This window comes from Suricata suricatta, chromosome 3, assembly GCF_006229205.1.
Source record: "Suricata suricatta isolate VVHF042 chromosome 3, meerkat_22Aug2017_6uvM2_HiC, whole genome shotgun sequence".
Taxonomy (NCBI): domain Eukaryota; kingdom Metazoa; phylum Chordata; class Mammalia; order Carnivora; family Herpestidae; genus Suricata; species Suricata suricatta.
Window position 1 is genome coordinate 53,166,085 of NC_043702.1, and position 21,146 is coordinate 53,187,230.

General features: G+C 38.7%; 1 protein-coding gene across 1 annotated transcript in view; it reads left to right on the forward strand.

Annotated features, from left to right (window-relative positions):
• Window positions 1–21,146, forward strand: part of PDE11A (phosphodiesterase 11A) — a 350,510-nt gene that overhangs the window by 123,335 nt on the left and 206,029 nt on the right. Inside the window, exons 3-4 of the mRNA XM_029934333.1 lie at window positions 9,103–9,192; window positions 14,598–14,738. Coding sequence (XP_029790193.1) covers window positions 9,103–9,192; window positions 14,598–14,738 — 231 coding nt within the window. The remainder of the gene's footprint in view (window positions 1–9,102; window positions 9,193–14,597; window positions 14,739–21,146) is intronic.

Sequence of the window (21,146 nt, forward strand, 5' to 3'; positions counted from 1 at the left end):
CAAAACCCATAGAATATGCAGCACAGAGAGTAAACTCTAATGTGGGTTTGGATCTAATGAGACTATGGACTGAAGTTAATAATATACCAATATTGGCTGATTAATTGTGACAAATGTACCACACTAATGTAAGATGTTAATACTGGGAAGAACTTGTGTTTTGGGGAGGAAAGAAAGGAGGTTTATGGGAAATCTCTGTACCTTCCACTCAACTCTTCTGTGACCTAAAACTGCTCTAAAGAAATAAAGTCTATTAATTTAAGAAAAGACTGAAAAAAGGAATGAGGTACTGATATATGCAACAACATGAATGAACCTTGAAAATAGTATGCTAAGTGAAAGCAGATAGACAGACACAAAAGGCCACATATTATATGAATCCATTTATATGAAATATCTACTACTTTAAGAATGAGGAGTTATTAAAAATAAAGGAGCTAGATAAATAAGATGGTGAAAGGAAGGATCCTGCTACTGATAGGAGGAAGTAGTGTGAATATGTTTCAAATTTAAAGAAAAACTAATGTATCAGATGATAGCCTTAGAGAATTTTTCTGTTTATACATTGATTATGATATAATAGGATTTTTCCAGCATCAACGTGTTGATACCAAGACTAAATTACTGTGCAGCGTAGCTTCCTACAATTATACCTGTTCTTGTTAAGTGGGGAAATCATAATGACCTTAATAGCTAAAACTTAAGCGTGTCTGGATCAAATTGTAGCTCAAATTGACTTCTTCTACAAACTCTAAGTTACAAAAATGGAGGGAGCAAAGAGGCAGGATGAGATATGTAGGTCAACCTGCTTATAAAAATAACCTTGACAGAGTTATATAGGTAGATATTGTTGTAAAATTTCTTTATACAGTGAGAGGGAGTAGGCCAAGTTTACTGAGCTGTAATACCTACTTATCTTAGATGAAGCAATCATAGCTTGTAGGGCTCTTGGACTGTATCACAGAGATGACAATTGCTAATTATCAAGTAAGATTCATGATTTGAAAAAATGGAAGATGGTTATTTTCAGAATAAAAAGAGTGCATACTAAGCAATAAGAAGTAGAATTTTCAGTAAAAGATAAGCAAAAGACTCAAAGAGACCATATTAAAAGCAGATATAGCTAAGAAATTATGGAAATTATAACCAACAAATATTATATTATGAAATTATTATCAGTAGTAATCAAATAAATGTAAATGCAAAAGTAAGTGCCGATTTAATCTGTCAGACAAGATTTAAAAAGAATAATAATGCCCAATGTTGTATGAGTAGAGGTAAATGAATTCTCTTATGACTGTTAGTGGGAGTATAAATTGGTAGAGAATTTTTAGAGGAGGAGTTGGCAGTTGTTATTAAGATGTTTTTTTAATGCACATTTTCTTCAACCAAAATTTCACTTTTAGGAATCTGTCCAACAAAAGTATTGTCCAAGTGTACAAAGATGTATTTATAACAAAGTTCATGTCAGTGTTATTTTAATCGAGAAAAATTGAAAACAACATGAATGTTAATCAGTAGGTACATTCATCTCATAGAATATTCTGCAAGATTAAAAAGAATTAAGTAGATTTCTTTGAACTGACATGTAGAGTTTTCCAAGAGATAAGGCCATGTGATAAAGAAGGTATAAAACATAATCTGTAGTATGATCCCACTTATGTTTACAAACACCCCCAGAACTAAATATTGTAAGTTGACAGTTAGTTAATTAAATTTTTTTTTAATTTACAAAAGAATGCACTGTAAATGCCTCATAAGGTTGTTCCTTGGGAGGGAAGTAGGTAGCAGGATAGGAAATGAAGAGGCATCTGTAGTTATTTCATTGTATATACTTCTATACTGTTTGATTTTTTTAAGTTTATTTATTTATTTTTGAGAGAGAGAACATGCACGTGCATGAGAGAGAGAGAGAGAGAGAGAGAGAGCAAGAGAGAGAATCCCAATCTGAGCTGTCAGCGCAGAGCTGGATGCAGGGCTCAGTATGACAAACCATGAGATCATGACCCTAGCTGAAATCAAGAGTCAGATGCTCAACCAACTGAGCCACTCAGGTGTCCCTATACTATTTGATTTTTTTAAACAAAAACTAAAAATTTGTGTAATGTTAGGAGTTATTTTAACATGTCCATATATATTAATGAATTAATATTACTAAAGCACTGAGAATATTTACTGGTGCAGAGAAAGTGCTAAATTAAGTAAATTTTGTGTTCAATTAAATAAATAAATTCAAATGTTAGGGCTTTATCCTAAGAAAATAATTATGGGATGTGCAAACATTTAATTGCTTGAGTGTTTAACCCTAAGATTGTTAAAGTTAGAAATGACCTAAATGTCTAGCAGTAGATAGTTGGCTAAAAAATATTAATTAACACAAAGAGCGGGATTTTTGAATGATAATTTTTAACAGCTATATTGAGGTATATTTTACATGTCATAAAATGCACCCATTTCAAAGAGCGATTCAATGTTTTTCAGTAACTTCATGAGTGGTGCAACCATTGGCATAAATCAGTTTTAGAACATCCCCCCAGTGAGATCCCTTATCCCATTTACAGTTAATTTCATTATCCCCACTAGTCCAGGCAACCAGCAATCTGCTTTCTTTCTCTATAAAATTTCTTTTCCTGAACTACACAATGGGATATTTTGCATCTATAGACACTGGTCACAATAAGTGATAGCTGGTTATAAAAAGTGAAAAAAGCAGATAAAATATTACATGTAGGATTAGCCTATTTGAGTTTACATGAAGGGAGAGAAAGGTGAAAATTTGAATGTTAGTCTCCAAAATGTTAATAGTGGTTACCCCTGAGTGGTAGAGATATGAGTGGTTTTTTTCTTTCTTTTTCCTGTTGAAATCTTATGATCTGAAAAACACAACACAAATGATCTTGGAAAGGACATCACTCCTGAAATAGGTTCTTTCAGTGGAGTGCCTGTGCATAAAGAGGGTGGGAATTTAGAAGTGCCTTTGGATATGAGCGAGTTGTTTTTCTTATGTCTCCCAGGTGGGAGCAAATAGGAATAAGGTTATCAGGTGATATAATTAGTACCTGCAGGATTCAAGCGGTTAGCAGAGCAGCACCTACAAAAAGTCAAGGAAAGTGGGCACTGATGGTTCAAGGCTGCTTACCAGGAGCTGGACTCACCTTGTCTACCCTTGGATGAACTTGGCCTCTTAAGGATATTCTAGCCAATGCTTGTCTTAGAAAGAGAGGCGAGAATAGCCAGAGGGTGCTCATTCTAGTTCCCCTGGTGTCCTCCACTTTGATACCCACCAGGGCACAAGCAGAAACACCTATGTCCCCCTCTCCTAAGAAGCAAAAGCAGAAGAGTAAGTTTCTCCTTTTCCTTTATTTGCTGTCTTGCTCTTCCTCACCTTTTGTGAATAAAATGTACCCCCACATTCTCTTTAGAGTGTTTATTCTTTTTTTTAATGTTGATTTATTTTTGAGAAAGAGACAGAGCACGATTGGGGGAAGGTCAGAGAGAGAGAGAGAGAGGGAGACGCAGAAACTGAAAACAGGCGTGAGGCTCCAAGATCTCTAGCACAGAGCCTGATATGAGCCTCAAACTCAGGAACAACAAGATCATGACTTAGGCCAAGACAGACGCTTAACCGACTGAGCCATCCAGGCGCCCCTTAAACAATTTCCAAAAGTATGTGTTGGATTGTCTATTCCATGCCAATGTTTTTTTAAACAAAGTTGGTACTTTGGGGCGCCTGGGTGGCTCAGTCAGTTAAGTGTCCATCTTTGGCTCAGGTCACGATCTCGCTGTTCTTGGGTTCACATTCCACATTGGGCTCTGTGCTGACAGCTTAGAGCCTGGAACCTGCTTCAGATTCTGTGTCTCCCTCTCTCTGCCCCTCCCCTGATCAACTCTCTCTCTCTCTCAAAAATAAATAAACATTTTTTTAAAAGTTGGTACTTTATGTCTCTGTGTATTTTGGGGAGACTGTTTTCTTCAAAGAGAGCATAGCATTGATAAGAGAAAGTCATGGTTGAGCCAAATGTATACACCTTGATGTGAGGTGACAAGATTCATGCAGGATTCAGATTCTTGAAATAAAAATCTGACCTATTGTTTGTACTGAATTTGCTTAGAAACAAAATTGCAGTGAACCAAACTATACCTCTGGAAGCAGGAATTTTCTCTGGAGACTGTAGAAAACTTCAGACTCATTGTTTTACTCTTTTACATATTCTGTCCTTAAAACATATGGAAAGTATTTCCTAAGGTGACCACATACATACATATTTTGATACCTTATTTTCCAAATTACTTGAAGAGCTTGTTTCATGCTTGAATAAGACCCCAGTTTCCAATCATGGTGGCCCACCCAGCTCAGTGAAGGTTTGCCTTATGGTTACTGCCAGAGGGTGCCACTTGCAGGGTCCACACAGAGAAAGGAGATGTTACATGATGGTGGGAAGGCCTTCTTTCACCCATTACGTAAGCTGATAGTGATGTGTCTCTTCAAGCCATTTGCCTTCAGGAGTGGAGTCTGTAAAGCGGGTGGCCCCGGCCCCTCACAGAATCCCCAGTGTAGACTTCCAGTGTCCTTTAATAATGTATTATTGGAATCGACCAGCCCAGAAGGCTTTAACGGCCTTTCTCTGTGATCTGTAAGTTTGAAAAGACTCAGTACCTACTGTCTTTCTTTAGGACATTGATGGAAGGTCCCAGTGCTCACATTTTATGCTTATTAGTGATACTTTTCATGAGTTTCCAGGACTAGAGGGACTTTACCACGCTGTTTAATGATTTCCAGTTTAACTCTCTTTCTGAGTGGGATGTTGTAAAGATTAATTAGCCAATGTTCATAAAGTGCTTTCAAGCTGAAAAGTACTGCACAAGGGTGTGCAGACTCATTAGCTTCTTAGTCATTAAGGCTTTTTAGACCTTTTGGCATTCAGAAACTAGACAGTGAAGGCCAAATTAGTGTTTTTTTTCTTTGGGGGAGGGGGATTTAAAAAAGAGCAAAATGGAGCAGTATCCTTTCTTTCTTTCTTTCTTTCTTTCTTTCTTTTTTTTTTTAGACATCTGTTGCACTGGGACTGAAAAGAAGATATAAACATATTTTATTTTTCATCATCTCCTATATCCATACTGCTTCTGCTTCTTATTACTCCCTCCTTTCAAAACGTGTTTATTTGATTCTTCTGCGCATTTGTTTCGAACCTCTATGATCAGACTCTCATATATGTATCCATAGTAGAGCTGATTCTAGCCTCAGAGCACTGAATTGTTGTACTGATAAATGACACAGGGTAGATAGAGTATTCCCTTTGTAAACAAAGATCCCTTCTTGGTTTGCAACATGTCAAAAAGGTGTAATATTGTCTCCATTCTCAATAATATTTGATCAATATATTTAGAGTTCTATATGATTCAGTTAAGCATGTGATTGAGGCTGGAAAAGTGCAGACTGGCCACCAAAGATATAAAGAGGCCCTAAAAGAAACCAGGGACCAAGATGGATAATGTGCAATGAATTCTATTGACAGTGGACTTTTTAGCAGCATCAGCTGCACACGATCATATCATTTAAGTACTGAGAGAGACAGTTGTCATCCTAGAATTGTATACCAAACGACTTGCCTTTTAAGATTGATCATCAATAAAGATATTTCTGTACAAAACAAAACACATTTACCACCGATGCTAATGGATATTCTGAAGGATTCAAAAAGAGAAAATTATTTCAGAAGGAAACAAGAAGAGACTAGGAATAAGGAGGAAAAAATTGGGAAACGTGGGTCAATCTAAAAAAGCATTAGGTAACAATAATGTCCAGTTTTCAGTAACAAAACAAGGTGTAAGTTAAAAAACAAAACAAAACAAAATAACATGTATAACAGGAAAGTTAAAGTATTCAACCCCTTATCTTATTTGGAAAGAGGCTAAAGATATTAAATTAGGTTTTATTAAGTATGCACATAGACTTTCTAGTTTTAATCACTAAAATAAAAGAAATGTGATGTGGTGGGGGAGGGGAACCAATGGAGTGAGAAAATAAAATCAATAGCAACTGGCTCAATAAAAAGGGAATAAATAAATTTAACATGGATCTTAGTAATTGCTCCTGGGCTCTTAGTTTACAATTACAACTACTAAGTAATTTTGTTGTGGAGTTCATATCAATACACATACAGGGCACATGAAAAATAAAATAGTCTTACTGATAGGTGAACAGCTATTTCTGGCTTGGGACAAAATGTTCAGTAACAGCAGCATCTTGATGGCACAGGACACGGATTTTAGCAGAAGAACCCCAAATATAGGGAACACAGGTCTTTCATAATGGACAGTTAGCTTGCCTGACCTCTCCCCCAGAGAATTTTATCTTAATTATACTTCATAGTAAACAAGTCTGTTCTTTGCTCTGGAAGAAGACACTTTTTTCCAAGGCCATTTTTTACACAAACACCTTTGAAGTCTAGAGCAGTGCCTTTGTTTGTATGTTGGGCAGAAATGTGAGAGATCCATGGAGAAATATCTCCCAAAAAGTTTGGATAGGTTTGTTAAGCCTCAGGTTTCTCGTATAAAAAATAGAATGAATGGTATGGCATATGTAGTTACTAGGATCAGACGATAGTATACATAAAATGCTTAATGTCGTATCGAAGGACTTTGTCAATATCAGTTGCTATTATAAATCATAATTTCTTGAATAACATGTGAGCGTGTTTATTGACATGCTCAATACATGAATTCTTTGTTTTCTCTAGCAAGTAGAATATTACAGCTCATGGATGTTTCTACTTATAACCAAGTATTAGAACTAAAAAGGATAAGAATGATCACCCAGTGAAACCAGGCATTTTACAGATAAGGAAATAGGCTCAGAAAGGTTAAGTGACTTGTTGGCTTTCACACAGAACAGCCATATAAAGGACAATGGTCATCTAATTTAATATTAACATAATTTTTAATTAGACCCAATGCTTGGAGCTCAATAAATAATGGTATTAGAAAGGAATTGAAGCAAGGCTATGATATATTAGAAAACATATCACGTATTCATTTGGTCATTCTCTTCTATGTTACTTGCTTGACCTATAAACCACATTAAACTTGGCCCCCGAAGGCAAATAAATATAGGAAGAAAGAGAGGAAGGGAAGAAGGAAATCAGGAAGTCAAGGAAGGAAGAGAAAGAGAGAGAAGGAAGGAAGGAGAGAAAGAAAAGGAGAAAAATAAAATAACTTGTATCCATCCCCCCTTCCCTCCATCTCCATCATACTCACTGTCTCCAAAGCAGAGGCAATAAACAGGAAACCTCAAGAAAAGTGCTGTGTGTGTAGGTGATGTTGAAAGTGGTCCCATTCTGACTAACGGCAGGGAAATTCTGGCAGGATATCTGGCAGCTTTATGTCAACAGCTTTATCCTGGCTTACCAACCAACTTCCTAAGGCATGAGAGGAAGTAGTAAGGAAGGGGAATGAGGGGTGACAGAAATAGCATCCTGTTCTAGAAGATACCATGTTGTGAGACATGATTGTCAGTTGTAGGATAAGATGATCTGAGTTCCTGTGTGAGTTTGAGCAAGTTACTGAGTTTCCTGATCTCTAAAATGTACTTAACGTTTTTCCATGAGAAGTTGATGTGTTATTCAAATAAAGAAATGAAGTGAGAATGTCTGGCACCTAGCAGGTTCTCATTAAATAGAAGTTGGAATCGAATTCAGTGAAGGAATTTATCCTGGAAAGATCTGTAAAAATGGGTTCATTGATTTTGTACCTCTACTTAATACCAATCCCATCATTTCTCTGTTTTCTGTAAGAGTGGTATCACAGCATTGGTGTCACCACTGTGAACTACTTTCTAGGACCTGAGGTCACAGCTGAGTATGCCCAGGAAGCCAAAGCAAGATCTGAAGAGGAAAGCAATGATAGGGAATGTGGGTTGTTCTTCATCTTTTGTCTTCCTCAAGCCCAGTACAGAGTCACCTCCCACTGTGGGTAATTCTGATTTGGGTGTCCCTGGGGTGTCCCACACTGTCCCTCCTGTTCTTATCCCTCACCCATGGTGACGCATGCGGGAGCTGCTCTGTTTTGTCACTGCTCTAAAGTACCTCTTCACAGGACATTGTAGTGTGGGGTGTGTGTGTGTGTGTGTGTGTGTGTGTGTGTGTGTGTGTGTGTGTGAGAGAGAGAGAGAGAGAGAGAGAGACAGACAGACAGACAGACAGACAGACAAAGAGACAGAGGGAGAAACATGCCCTTTTCTATCTGCTTTAGAGGACTCCCAAAGCAATATTACTCGTCCCAATGTGCTATGTTGTGAAGAGTTTAGGGCAATAGTTCTCTCGGTTATTACTTCGGGCATTCTCTCTCCCTTTGGAATCAGAGATTCTGGAATGAATTTGAGTGAGAGTGCCAGGCAGTACTGAAAATCAGTGATACTGAAATGATGAGAAAGCCCTTGTTGGGATCGAGCCCACCACACCTAGCTGTTTTTTCCCATAGGAGACATGTTCTCTTGAAGAGTCCCCAGCCTTTCCTCAAACAGGCTTCTGTAGGACATCCCGCAAATTTGCATTCAATCCAGTTTTGTCAACACAAGGCACAATTTGAGCTCTTTTGCTTGAGGCTACTGGGCCCTCCCGTCCCTAAATTCCTACTGGGCCAGTGCACACTTCAATCTGTAGCTGACAGTGCCCAGGTCAAGCTGAGATGCCTCCCGGGGATACTTACATAACAAAGAAATTGACTCACAGCCTGCCTGCTTCCCAAAGTGAATGTGGGCATTTGCCTTAAATTCTAGATATATGAATTTATTCATTTATTCCTGTTTCATGGATCAGAGTAGGAATACACAGATAATATAGATACAGTTCCTGTGTCATAGTCATCATAGTCTGTTGCTCCACTTTATATGCTCATAGATGTGACTGTCCTGGGTTAAAGCTTCATTGAGACCATGTTATAGTGGTGGCAAAATTTCCTTTCTGAAGTTAAGATACTAGTATCAACAACTCCATACTCAATTTCTGTGATTGAAAAGGAAGTGTTATGGTCAGGCCAGTGCAGGGAAAGTGGAATTCGGTGCAGTGATGTTTTTCATGTTCTTAACACTGTCTTTGCCTCCAGGTTATGCAGATGTATCTTCCATTTTGTGGAATTGCCATATCTAATGCTCAGCTGTTTGCTGCCTCAAGGAAAGAGTATGAAAGGAGCAGGGTGAGTAGAGAGACACGTTGTTGACAACCCTAAAAGCTCTCTGACTTTCAAGTGTCTGTGAGTCATCATGTCTTTTAAAAATAGCAGATGATCTTTGAATAGCCCAGGAATCCTTTTTATTTCTTTAATCCTTCAAATTTACGGTTGAAGAGACCCTTTAGGCATTAAGTCCAAATGGAAGTGGGTACATATTCTCTGTTGTTGTTTGGGGGAAATAGTACCAGCTTCTTTTAAAAATGAAATTAATTTCTGGGAGCCTGGGTGGCCTAGTCGGTTAAGTGCCCAACTCTTGATCTCAGCTCAGGTCATGACCTAACGGTTCCTGAGATGGAACCCCACGTCAGGCTCTGGGCTGACAGCAAGGGGCCTGCTTGGGATTGTCTCTCTCCCTCTCTCTCTCTCTCCCTGCCCTCCCCCACTCACATTCTCTCTGAACATATATAAACAAACTTAAAAAAATAAAATGAATATCACATCCATACTGTAAGGCAGCAGATATACTCTTACTTATGGCTTTGAGACAATAACACACTTAAGTGATAATTTTACAGTTTAGGTCCTTTAAGAAGCAAGGTACGTTACGAATGATTCCACCCCACCTCATAAATTTTGCTTCTGAATTCAAAGTTTTTAGATGGAGCATCACAAGATAGCTTGACAATAATGCAAACACTTGTATAGAAGTATAAAGAAACACACACAAAGAGGGATTGATCTCTCATACTTTCAGGAGCTTGAGTTAAATAGGGAATAAAGAAAGGGAGGAAAGAAGAGGGAGAGAAAGAGGAGGGGCAGGTGGGCTGATACTCAAAAAAATTCTAAATTATCAAATAGAGATTAAATTACATTAGGTTTATTATACCTTTTTTTAACGATTCTTTTTAAAAATTTTAAGTAATCTTTCCACCCAATGTGGGACTTGAACTTATGATGTGAGAGATCAAGAGATACCCATTCCACTGACTGGGGCCTTGTTATACTTTTATTTATTTATTTATTTATTTATTTTTAGCTTTTTAAATGTTTGTTTATTTTTAAGAGAGAGTGAGCCAGAGTGCAAGCTGGGGAGGGGCAGGAAGAAAAGGAGACACAGAATCCGAAGCAGGCTCCAGGCTCCCAGCTGTCAGCACAGAACCTGGCACAGGGCTCAAACCCATGAGCTGTAAGATCATGACCTGAACAGAAGTCAAACGCCTGATGACTGAGTCACTCAGATGTCCCATTGTTATACTTTTAAACATATGGAGATTACTGCCACAACTTAGAAATTTATTTAACAAAGTTTCAAAATGTTGGAAATTCTAAGCTAATTAGTAATCAGATTGGCTAAAAGTTTCATTGGCTAAGCATTATGACTTACGGATATTTCACAGTAAACATGAGCACAACAGATTACTACCGCTATCTTCTTTAATATAGCATACCACACCATTTCTCTGACGTGGATCCTGTTTTTGTCATCAGCCCTGTGGCTTACCATTTTCTTCCTTTCATTTGGCACTCCAGCAATAGTGTCCAGTTGCCAGAATGCAGTCTGTTATTTTATTTGTTATACCTTTAGCCACATTCCTCCTTCTGCCTTCGGTGCATCATGTCCACCGTTTCCTCCCACCTGCCTTACAGATCCTTCAGGACCCAGCTCAGGCTTCTGGTTGATTCTCCCTTCTTTGCTTATCGTCACTCCTTGTATATATTGCTATTATTCTACGTGGACACTTACCACACTGTATAATAATTATTGATGGCCTTCCTCTCCACCTACATTTTGAGGGCTTTAAGGGATGCTTCATGTATTATTAATCTTTACATCCTCATGTTTGGCACATTTTTTTATTTAGCTTTTAGCACATTTATTGTGTGATGTTCTTCAGACCCTGTGTGTCCAAAGTCCCTGTGCTCAAAGAACTTACTATTCTAGTGGGAACAACAGATAATAGGCAAGCAAACAAATACAAAAAATATAGTATCAGGGAGTGGTAAGTGCTATAACAAGTAAAATGAGATAAAGGGATATGGATTGATCACTGAAGGATAGTTTGGGAGGATGTTTATTTCAGATCATGATCAAGAAGTTCTCTATAAGCTGTTATTTGAACAGAGACTTGAATGAAATGAAGGAGCAAAACCCCACATAGATTGGGGAAGAGCTTTCCAGACGATGGAAGTATCAAGTGGAAAGGCACTGTGGTAGGTTAAAAACTTGATCCACGTGTCTGGAGAGTAGAGAGGAAGAGCTCAAATAGCCAAAGAAATCCTGAGAAAGAAGAACAAAGCTTAAGCATGTGGCAAAACCAATTTACATAAAATTTAAACATCACACTTCCTGATTTCAAACTACAATACAAAGCTGTTATAATCAAAACAATATGGTACTGGCACTGAAAACAGCCACAAGACCAATAGAATAGAATTGAGAGTCCAAAATTAAACCCATGCTTTAAGTCAACATATACATGACAAAGGAGCCAAGAATACTTAATAAGGAAGAGATAGTTTTTCTAATAAATGCTGATGAGAAAACTGGATATTCACATGAAAAGAATGAAATAGGACCCTTGCCTTACACCACTCACAAAAATTAACTTGAATTAAAGATATAAATGAAAGACATAAAACTAAAACTTGTAGAAGAAACATAGGGGAAAAGCTCCAGCAATTTTTTTGACTCTAATACAAAAGCACAAGCAAAAAACAAAACAAAACAAAAAGAATAAACTAGAAGAACCACACCAAACTAAAAAGCTTCTGCACAGCCAAAGAAACCATCAACAAAATGAAGAAGCAGCCAATGGGATGGGAGAGGATACTTGCAAATATTAATTACCTGAGGTGATGGATGAGTTAACTAACTTTATTGTAGTAATCATTTCACAATATATACATGTACCAAATCATCATATTGTATACCTTTAACTTACACAAGGGTATATTTCAATTATATCTTAATAGAGCTAGGAAAAAAAAGAAATAATGCAGCTGGAATTAGGGCAGTAAAAAGTGAGAGATTTCTCCCAAAATTAGCAGTGAAATGTACAAAGCTTACTGATGTGGGAAATGAGTGAAGATGACTTCGGTCTTGTACAGATGACGAATAAACAGTTGGGTACAAGAGTCTAAAGTTTGGATGAGATGTCAGGACTCAAGATTCATATTTGGGAACTGTCAGTATATATAGATGGCATTTAAAAGCAGGGTACCAGTTTGGGTAATGGGGGAGAATATGTGAATAAGAGAAAGGAAGAGGTCCAAGAATGAGCCCCGGAGCAAAAGAAGGCACTAGAAGAAGGAGGGAGAGGGGGGAATAAAGAAATGGGAAGTATTCAGCTGTATGAAGGGCCTCCAATGTCGGTTGAATTGCCGATCATCCTAGATTTCTTTCTCTCTTTCTCCCATTGTGGAGCTAGTCTGTATTGTATTTTGTGAAACTTTTATCACTTGTTAGTAAAACAGCAATTTTTAATTAGAAACAGTGAAATTACTATGATGTGATTTGTCAGTGCAAGACTCAAGACACAATTAGTTTTTCCTCTGAGATAAATGTTCTTGTATATGGGTCCCAGAGGCACTATCCGCGCAGTCACAACAAATTGAAAAGTTAAATAATTGTTCAGTTAATATGATCCATCTGAAGAAATAGTCTAGATGATTAAGGAAATAATGTTTTCCCCCTTAATAATAGGAAGTTGTGTTGGTAATTATTCAGACAATTGCCTCATTTTTAATATTACATTTAAATATGAAATTATTACACATTGACTTCTTACAACAATTTGCTGTCCAAATGCCAAACAGTCAGGATGCACTCAAAACTTTTTTCACCTTCTGGTGTTTCTCCGCATTGGGATCATAGAGCTACCCAGGGCCTTTGGCCACATTCACAAGCTCTTTTTAGAGAAAATGCTATGAAGGATATTTGATCCTCTTTTAGATGCTCAGTGAACTGGACTCATTTCATGGATCTCTTAACTCATTCAAATGCTTTTCTACCTGAACAGACTCAGAGAAGAAATTTCACATGTTTCCAATGGTTTCAGGACAAATTAAATTCATTACTAAAGTTGACAATTGGTCATATCCCTGGGATGATCATCAACAGCATCTACCTGAATAGATGGTCATTTGAAAACGCACAAAATCCTTTTGTGAGAGGTCAGACCTCAGAGTGTACATCTTATTAAGTTCTCCCGAGCAAAGCACCCTCTGGCCAATTCCCTGGCTCTATAATTTTCTTATTGCTCTCTGATAGAAGCATAATATCTACTACCTGTACATAGCCCACTTTTCTGAAATCTCTAGAAAGAGCCATGTAGCTAAAAATTCCAAATAAATATTATTTCAATGCATAAATTACAAGTTAGCTGGATAAAATAACAGGTTATTACAATTTGATTTTTAAGTGAGTATGCAGTTTTCAAGTTAGAATTTTAAGTTTTTTTCTTTAATTTGTGTGCTTTTCATTCTGTTATTTTAACAGAAATTTTGATGGTATTTTCTATCCTGAGATATGTAATAGTATTTAAATGTTTTCCTGAACAGGTGAGATGAAACAATACTTCTTGTGTAGAGGAATTAATAGGGGTTATATGTGTGTATATATATATAAAGACTCTGAAGCTTAATTAGCATTCACGTCTATAATTCCTTCCGAATTCTATGAGAAATGCGTATTAGGGAAATTAAGTCTCAAGTTTGACCATAAATCCATTTCTTCCTGATGGTGAGGAAGAGCTGCTTTGTAATTTTCTGAAATAAATGTACTTTAGAGAGAAATAGATATGCATGTAACATTATAAAATGTTGAGTTTATACCTAGTCAAATTGCAGAAAAACTACTATAGGAGATGGGGCAGGAGAGCATGGAGGGAACCAGAGAGCTAAAGACTAAACGGGACTGCGTAGTCATTGGCTACTTCAGAGATAGTCCTATGGCTACATGTGGGATTCAAATGGGATTATATGGACTGGCACTGTTTTCAAGTTGTGTTTTTCAGTTCAAAACTGTGTTATGAAACAAAATGATGAAACATGTCAGAACAATCATAAATGCCTTAGAAATTAGCCACACAGGGTACCTGGGTGGCTCACTCAGGTCAGTGGCCGACTTCAGCTCAGGTCGTGATCTCACAGTTCATGGGTTCAAGTCCTGTGATGGGCTCTGTGCTGACAGTTCAGAACCTGGACCCTCCTTTGGATTCTGTGTCTCCCTCTCTCTCTCTGCCCCTCCCCTGCTTGTGCTGTCATTCTCTCGAAAATAAATAAACATTAAAACATTTTTTTTAATTAGCCACACAAACATATTTATATTTTATTAAAGAAAAGACTAAATGGAATTTTGAGAGGAAAAAGGAAACCCATTTTTATTCAGTCCTATCCCCACCTGGATATATCCATTTCATCTTTCCTAGGCTTTGCTAGAGGTTGTTAATGACCTCTTTGAAGAACAGACTGACCTGGAGAAAATTGTCAAGAAAATAATGCATCGGGCCCAGACTCTGTTGAAATGTGAACGCTGTTCTGTTTTACTCCTGGAGGACATTGAATCACCAGTAAGTCATCTTTTATCTGTCACCTAGAGTTGCAGACTGCATTAATGGAATAAAGTGTAGTTTATTTGTAATTCAGCTCGTAAAACTGCTCCCTTCATGACTCTCCTAACCATGAAGTGGCTTTTTGTAAAATTAAAGCTTTTCATTTCTTTTACATGTATTTTCAGTCTTGTGTTGCTGTCATCTTAGAAACATCTTGGACTCTTAGGTTGGTAGGGCCCCATAGAGGTCTGTCCCAGACCTGAGTATTTACGGATGAGGGAACTGAGGGGTTGGATGGTTTGCCCCATCTCTCCCAGCCGCATAGGCATTAGCTTACGTGCCAGGCTCCCGCCGTACTCACCCAGTGGGAGGAAGGCCCTTGGCTTCTATGGGTGTGGACTGCAGTCTAGATGATGCTCCACAGCCCTCTTATCAAGAGGGGGAAGCAAACACATGCTGGAGAAGCAGTCCCCTTTGCTTTTGGAGCTCAAGCAGATTGTACTTGAGCTGATGGGGTGACAAGCCTCAGCTGGGCTGTGCTCTGCAGCGAAGGTCTCAGGTGTAGTCTCCAAGTTCTCTTACAGACACTTTGAAGCATGGGCACTTGGACAGAGCACGGAGCAGGTGGAGAAGGCTCCCTGCTCTTCACCACTGCAGGAGGTCCTGGCACTTGCTCCAAAGGCAAGCGGCCAGCAGGTTCAAGGCCTCAGCACCTTGGCTGTCAGGTTTCTGTTAAGTCCTTTGGCTCTTTGGGGAAGATCTGCTGTGTAAACACACAACAGTATTGAAAATAATGATCATCATCAATCTAACTTCTTGAAAGTTAAATGTCTACACCCTTAGCAACAATTTAATATCTTTACTGTGAACTGTCTTCAAAGACCCAGAGTTTTCTAGCTATTTAAGTGCTGTTTTAATACCTCAGAGGATGATATTTTACTGTACTTAGAAGAGGTTATTATCTTTGCCTTTGGTTTGTTTTCTTCAAAGAATAAGAACCTGAGGGTAAATCTGGGAGATTTAATAATAAGTATTGTAAAACTTCAACATGAAGTTTGAAAAGATCTATATATGTTTCAAATGTTTAGGGGTGTTTTTGCCCATATTTTAGCGGAGTTGGGGGTTATTTCTATTTCAGCAAGTGTGGTTTAAACAAACAATAATCTTGCCATAATCCTGGGATTGTGTAAAATTCAGTGGAACTTTGGGAGGACACACGAACATCCGACCCATAGCCTATATGGAATGCTTCTAGTTACTTTTGTGAATTACTTGAGTTCATTTACTTCCCCTTCATCCTTATGAAATAGGCATTATTATCATCCTCAGTTTATAGAGCAGGAAATAAGGCTCAGAGGGTTGAGTGATTTCCTGGAAAGGAATGGGGAGGGCCGGGGGTGCGTGTTGGCACAGGCAGGCTCTAGGCTGTCACTATGCAAAGGCAGGGAGAGGCAGCTGTTGGGGCCTCGGCTGCCAGGATTCCATGAACCACCCCCCAGATTCCTGGGAGGGCAAGTGGCTGGAGGGCCAGGTGGAGTCTGGACAAGGACAGACATGCTAGTTCAGTTGTAAACAGACATGCAAGTAATGTAAACAGGCTTAGCGTGGCCATTCTTGCTCATCTTTTAACAGAGACTGGGTTTTGTGCTGTGGCCTTGCTCTTCAGCACGTCAGATGAAAAAGCACAGATGACAGAAGTGGATATGGAAGGTGGGGATGGAGCTGGAGGGAAGAGTAAGAATAGTGGCGCCTTGTGGTATGAAGTACAAGATTAGGGGATGGGTATCAAAAACCACTGTCGATGGGGTGCCTGTGTGACTCAGTCGGGTAAGCATTTGACTCTTGATTTCGGCTCAGATCATAATCTCACAGTTCATAAGTTTGATCCCCATTGGGTTCTGCACTGACAGCACAGAGCCTGCTCGGGGTTCTCTCCCTCTCCCTCTTTCTCTGTCCCTCCCTGCTTGCATTCTCTCTTTCTCTCTCTCTCAAAATAAATAAACATTAAAAAAAGCCCACTATCTAAAGTAGATGTTATAGTAGATGGTATCAGCATACTTTGCTGAAAGTTAAAAAACCCTTTTGCTACCACAGCTGAAAATTCTAAGACTGTAATGGTGGGATTATAGCAGAAAGTTACAGGCCACTTTACATGATTTCTTCTCTTTGCCCATCCTCTCCCAGTGCAAGTGAGGATGAGCTCCTCCAATCTAGAGGGCCAAGGTATAGAGGTAAAAGGCAGCCATGTGCAAAAAGAGGAGACTAATCTGCTTGGTACCACGTTAGAAGCTGTAAAGAGTTTTTGGCAAGGCGACGGCCTGGGTGCTGAGGGAGGGGTGAGGGCAGGAGAGAGGTTGTATACACGGGGGCCACCAGGTAGAAGCCCCTTCAGTGCCATGCTCTTCTTTAGCACACTTCCCGCCAAAGACTTCTTGAAACGTCAGATTCCCCCTGGTTGTGTGATAGCGGTTACGGGAAGGACACCGGACACAGTCATGCCAAGTACAGAAAGAGAAGCCAGACCAAACTGGATGCCAGGCACGAAAATCTGACGCTGCACACTTCAGCAAAGAGAAGCAAAGTCTTTGTGCACTCAGGGCTCGTGAGGCTGCCCTCTCCCAACAAATATTTTGCTTGTGAGGAATATTTTAACTTTACATTTTTAAAAAAGATTTACTTATTTTTGAAAGGAGGAGGAGAAGCAGAGAGAGAGGGAGACACAGAATCAGAAGCGGGCTTCAGGCTTCCAGCTGTCAGCACAGAGCCTGACGTGGGGCTCAAACTTGGGAATGGCGAGATCATGACCTGAGCTAAGTCAGATGCTTCACTGACTGAACCACCCAGGTGCCCCCCAGGAATTTTATAACTTTAATGTGTCAAGTTTATCAGTTTCCTTTTTGATTGGTGTCTTAAGAGTTTTGTTTAAAAAAACTTTATCTGCCTCCATGTTATAACAACATTGTCTAATATTTTCTTTAACTTATCTGGTATTTATGGTCTTCGTATCCATCTAGAATTTCTTTCTTGTGTATAGTGTAAGGTCCTATACATATAACCCATTGTGGGAGAACCCTCCCCCACCCCCACACACACTCTGTAATGCCACTTCTGTATTGTGTCAACTTTCCATGTATACCTGGGTCTTTTTCTGAGCTCACCAGTCTATTTGTCTATTTCTGCACTAATATTATACTGTCTTGGTTTCTATAATTTTGTACTACACTTTGATATCTGACAGAACAAGTCCTCAGTGCTGTTCTCTTTAAAATCAGCCTGCTTATTCTTATCCTGTTGTTGCTCTTTCATATAAATTTTCTGAGCAGCTTATCAAGTTCCATGAGAAATTCTGTATAGACTTTGATTGAAATTGCTTTAATTTACACATCAGTTTGGGCTCTTTCTGCAAGTAATAGAATATATAAGGAGAATATGGCTTGATCCATAAGAACGTCTGTGTCTTGTGTGAGGTCTGCAGGAGGTGGCTGCCGATCTTGTAGGAGCCCAGTGATGGAATCAGCAGGCTGGCTCTGTCCACCTTCCTGTGCATGTCTCAGTGCTCAGCTGCCTTTCATCCTCCTGATCCAGGAGGCTCGCACAACTCCGGGCAGTATGTCGTCATGCAACTGTGCCCTGGGGGAGGAGAAAAGGAATACTTCTATTCATGTCTTTCTTTTTCTCAGAGAAGAAAGTCTTTTCCAAAAGAGGTTTTTCCAGCTGACTTTCCCTGGAGATCCATTGGTCAAGAACAAGATGTTCAAATCATTCATAATCTTAATATTTTTCTACTCATCACCTCTTATTTTCTGATACAGGTGTGTTCAAATTTCAGGGATTTATCAGCATCTCCTTGTCTGATTCTGCAGGTTGTTGATTTAGGTGTCTGTGTTAATAGTAATTGTTCATGGTTTTTGAATTTGGGATTGGAGCTCATTTCGATTGGAGGGTGTTTTGTTGGCTTGTTTGATTGTCTGTGCCATTGTTTTCTTTGATTCTCTCTTGTACGCTTCTTTCCCCGTCTGATGGTCTGTGCGGTTCCTTGGACCCTAGTCAAGATGTTGGGTGTCCTGCTGTGTGGTAATATTACACTCAGCCAGAAGCAGCGTGCTCTGCTGCTGGGGGGGAAGCTAGGTCACCAGTTTCAAGGGATCATTTTTAGTCCCCCAACCCCAGTAGAAGCTGAAATTCCAATCATTGCTGCCTGCCTGTTTCTGGACTTGAGGTACAGAAGGCCTGTCTTCAGGCTTGGCCCTTTAGAGATCTTTTCTTTTCCTTATACTCTGCCATCCTGCCCTTCTCTTTTTTCTGCTTTTTAACCTCTAGATGTCTTTCTGGTTTTCTCTTTCTGTACTTTATCAATCTTTGCTCTGTTTTTGGAGGAAAACAGATGTGTCAAAATATGTAACTTAAAGACATCTCTACTGGCAGTCCATATACTACTTTTTACAATTGGGGGAAAAGGTATTATTTCAGGGAAAAAAATCTGATGAAAATTTCCTTTCTCTAAAAATAAAATTTGCTTTTCTCTATTTATTAGAATCATTCCTGGAAACAAAAACTTCTAAGTGTTGACTTGTGATTTGAATATTTAAAAAGCTGGTTATTGCAGATGTATGCTGTTTCCTGGCCTTGCTTCATTTGCAGGAAAGAGGAAGAAAGGAAATTGAAATCTAGTCACAGATGCTTTGATTCATCAAGCTCTTAACTCAGTATTTAGAGTCTGCCTTCAAGGTCTTTTTTTTTTTTTTAATATTTATTTACTTTTGAGGGAGAGAGAGAATCAGCAAGGGAGGAACAGAGAGAGAGGGAGAGAGGGACAGGGGATCTAAGTGGGCTCTGTGTTGACAGCAGAGAGCTGGATGTAGGCTCAACCTTGTGAACTCAGATCCTTAACCGACGGAGTTACCCAGGAGCCCCTGCCTTCGTGGTCTTTGAACTGGGTAGATCAATGTTAACTGGCCAGTTCACTCAGTGGATACCAAAAATAGAAACAAGGAATGCCCTTCCAGCCTCTCTCCTGCCAAAATTAATATTTTACCCTCTTTTTCTTCCCATAAGTGTTTTAGTTAATCGATTTCCAGTAACTTTGTCAATGGTATTTTCCACTAGACTGAAAAAGTAGAAAGACTGTTCCATAGCTAGCTGCTGTTGGCATTAGGAAATATTTAGTCCTTTGAACTGAATATTCTGTGCATAATGTTATTCCATTCCATGAACCTGTCTAAGCAATTCCTATCCCTTCTGCTAGTTTCGTTCTAGCTCATATATTTACTATTGTCTCTATTTCTTTCTGTGCTTAGTCAAGGAAAGCAAGAAGCAGACATTTTAATTGTAAAGTCCTAAGGCACTGTCTCAGCACTTAGTATTTACAAGTGTTCTCCTTTCATGGATCATTCTGTGGCTGGCAACTATTGCATCCTGCAGAACTCCATCAAGTACTTTATAACTGAGCTTATAACTATGATGCTCATTTCTGGAGTTCATTTCCTAAACCATGAAGCGTAAACTATATTTACTTTTTAACATATTCCTTAACTTCTTTGTTCTTATGTAAATACACATACAATTAAGCCATTGAACTAAGTGATCTTCCTGAATCCAACACTTGAGAGAAAGAGATGGAGATCAACATTATCTGATTGCTCTGAAACAGCCTATAATTCAATCCCCTCCATCTGAAGTAGAAGGCAAAAATTGCTTCAAGCTTTCTTTCCACTTTCTTTAACTTTCCTTCTCCCTATAAGGAAGCCAATGTAAATTCTTCTTGATTTTTGTTCTAAGTGCTTTTTCAAGAGGGCAAAATGGCAAGTATCTAAAAAACTCTGGTGATTATCCAAATAATCATTGTTTTATATATATATATATATATATATATTTAGATCACTCATCATTAATGTATCATTATATATTTGTTATATTAACTCATTTTATTAATGATTTTATATCAATATATTAACTCAGGTCATTAATCATTTATAAGTGTTAAATGCGTGTGTGTGTGTGTGTGTGTGTGTGTGTCCAACTTCTGGACTTCAATCCCCACCGACCATCTCTACCACATTCTGTCCCAAATCTTTACCACTTCTGACATTTCCTATATCTGTTAATAGAATCATCATTATGTAGTAAGTAACTCAAGCTAAAAACCACACCGTACCCTCTTCTTACCATTTATATTCAATCATTTGTAAGCTCTGTTGCTTTTATGTTGAAACCTTATTTCTAGCCCCTTCCTCCCACCTCTTCAACCACTGGCTTTACTCTGTCTTTACTAATCTCTTACCTTCACATTTTCCTCATGCCTTGTTTCTTCACTTACAAATAGGGCAGTCTTCCTTTCCATCAATTCTTAATACTTCTTCTAGTTCTCTTTCTAAAACATGCATCTGCCTCTACCATGCTTCAGAACATTTGGTAACTTTGCCGACA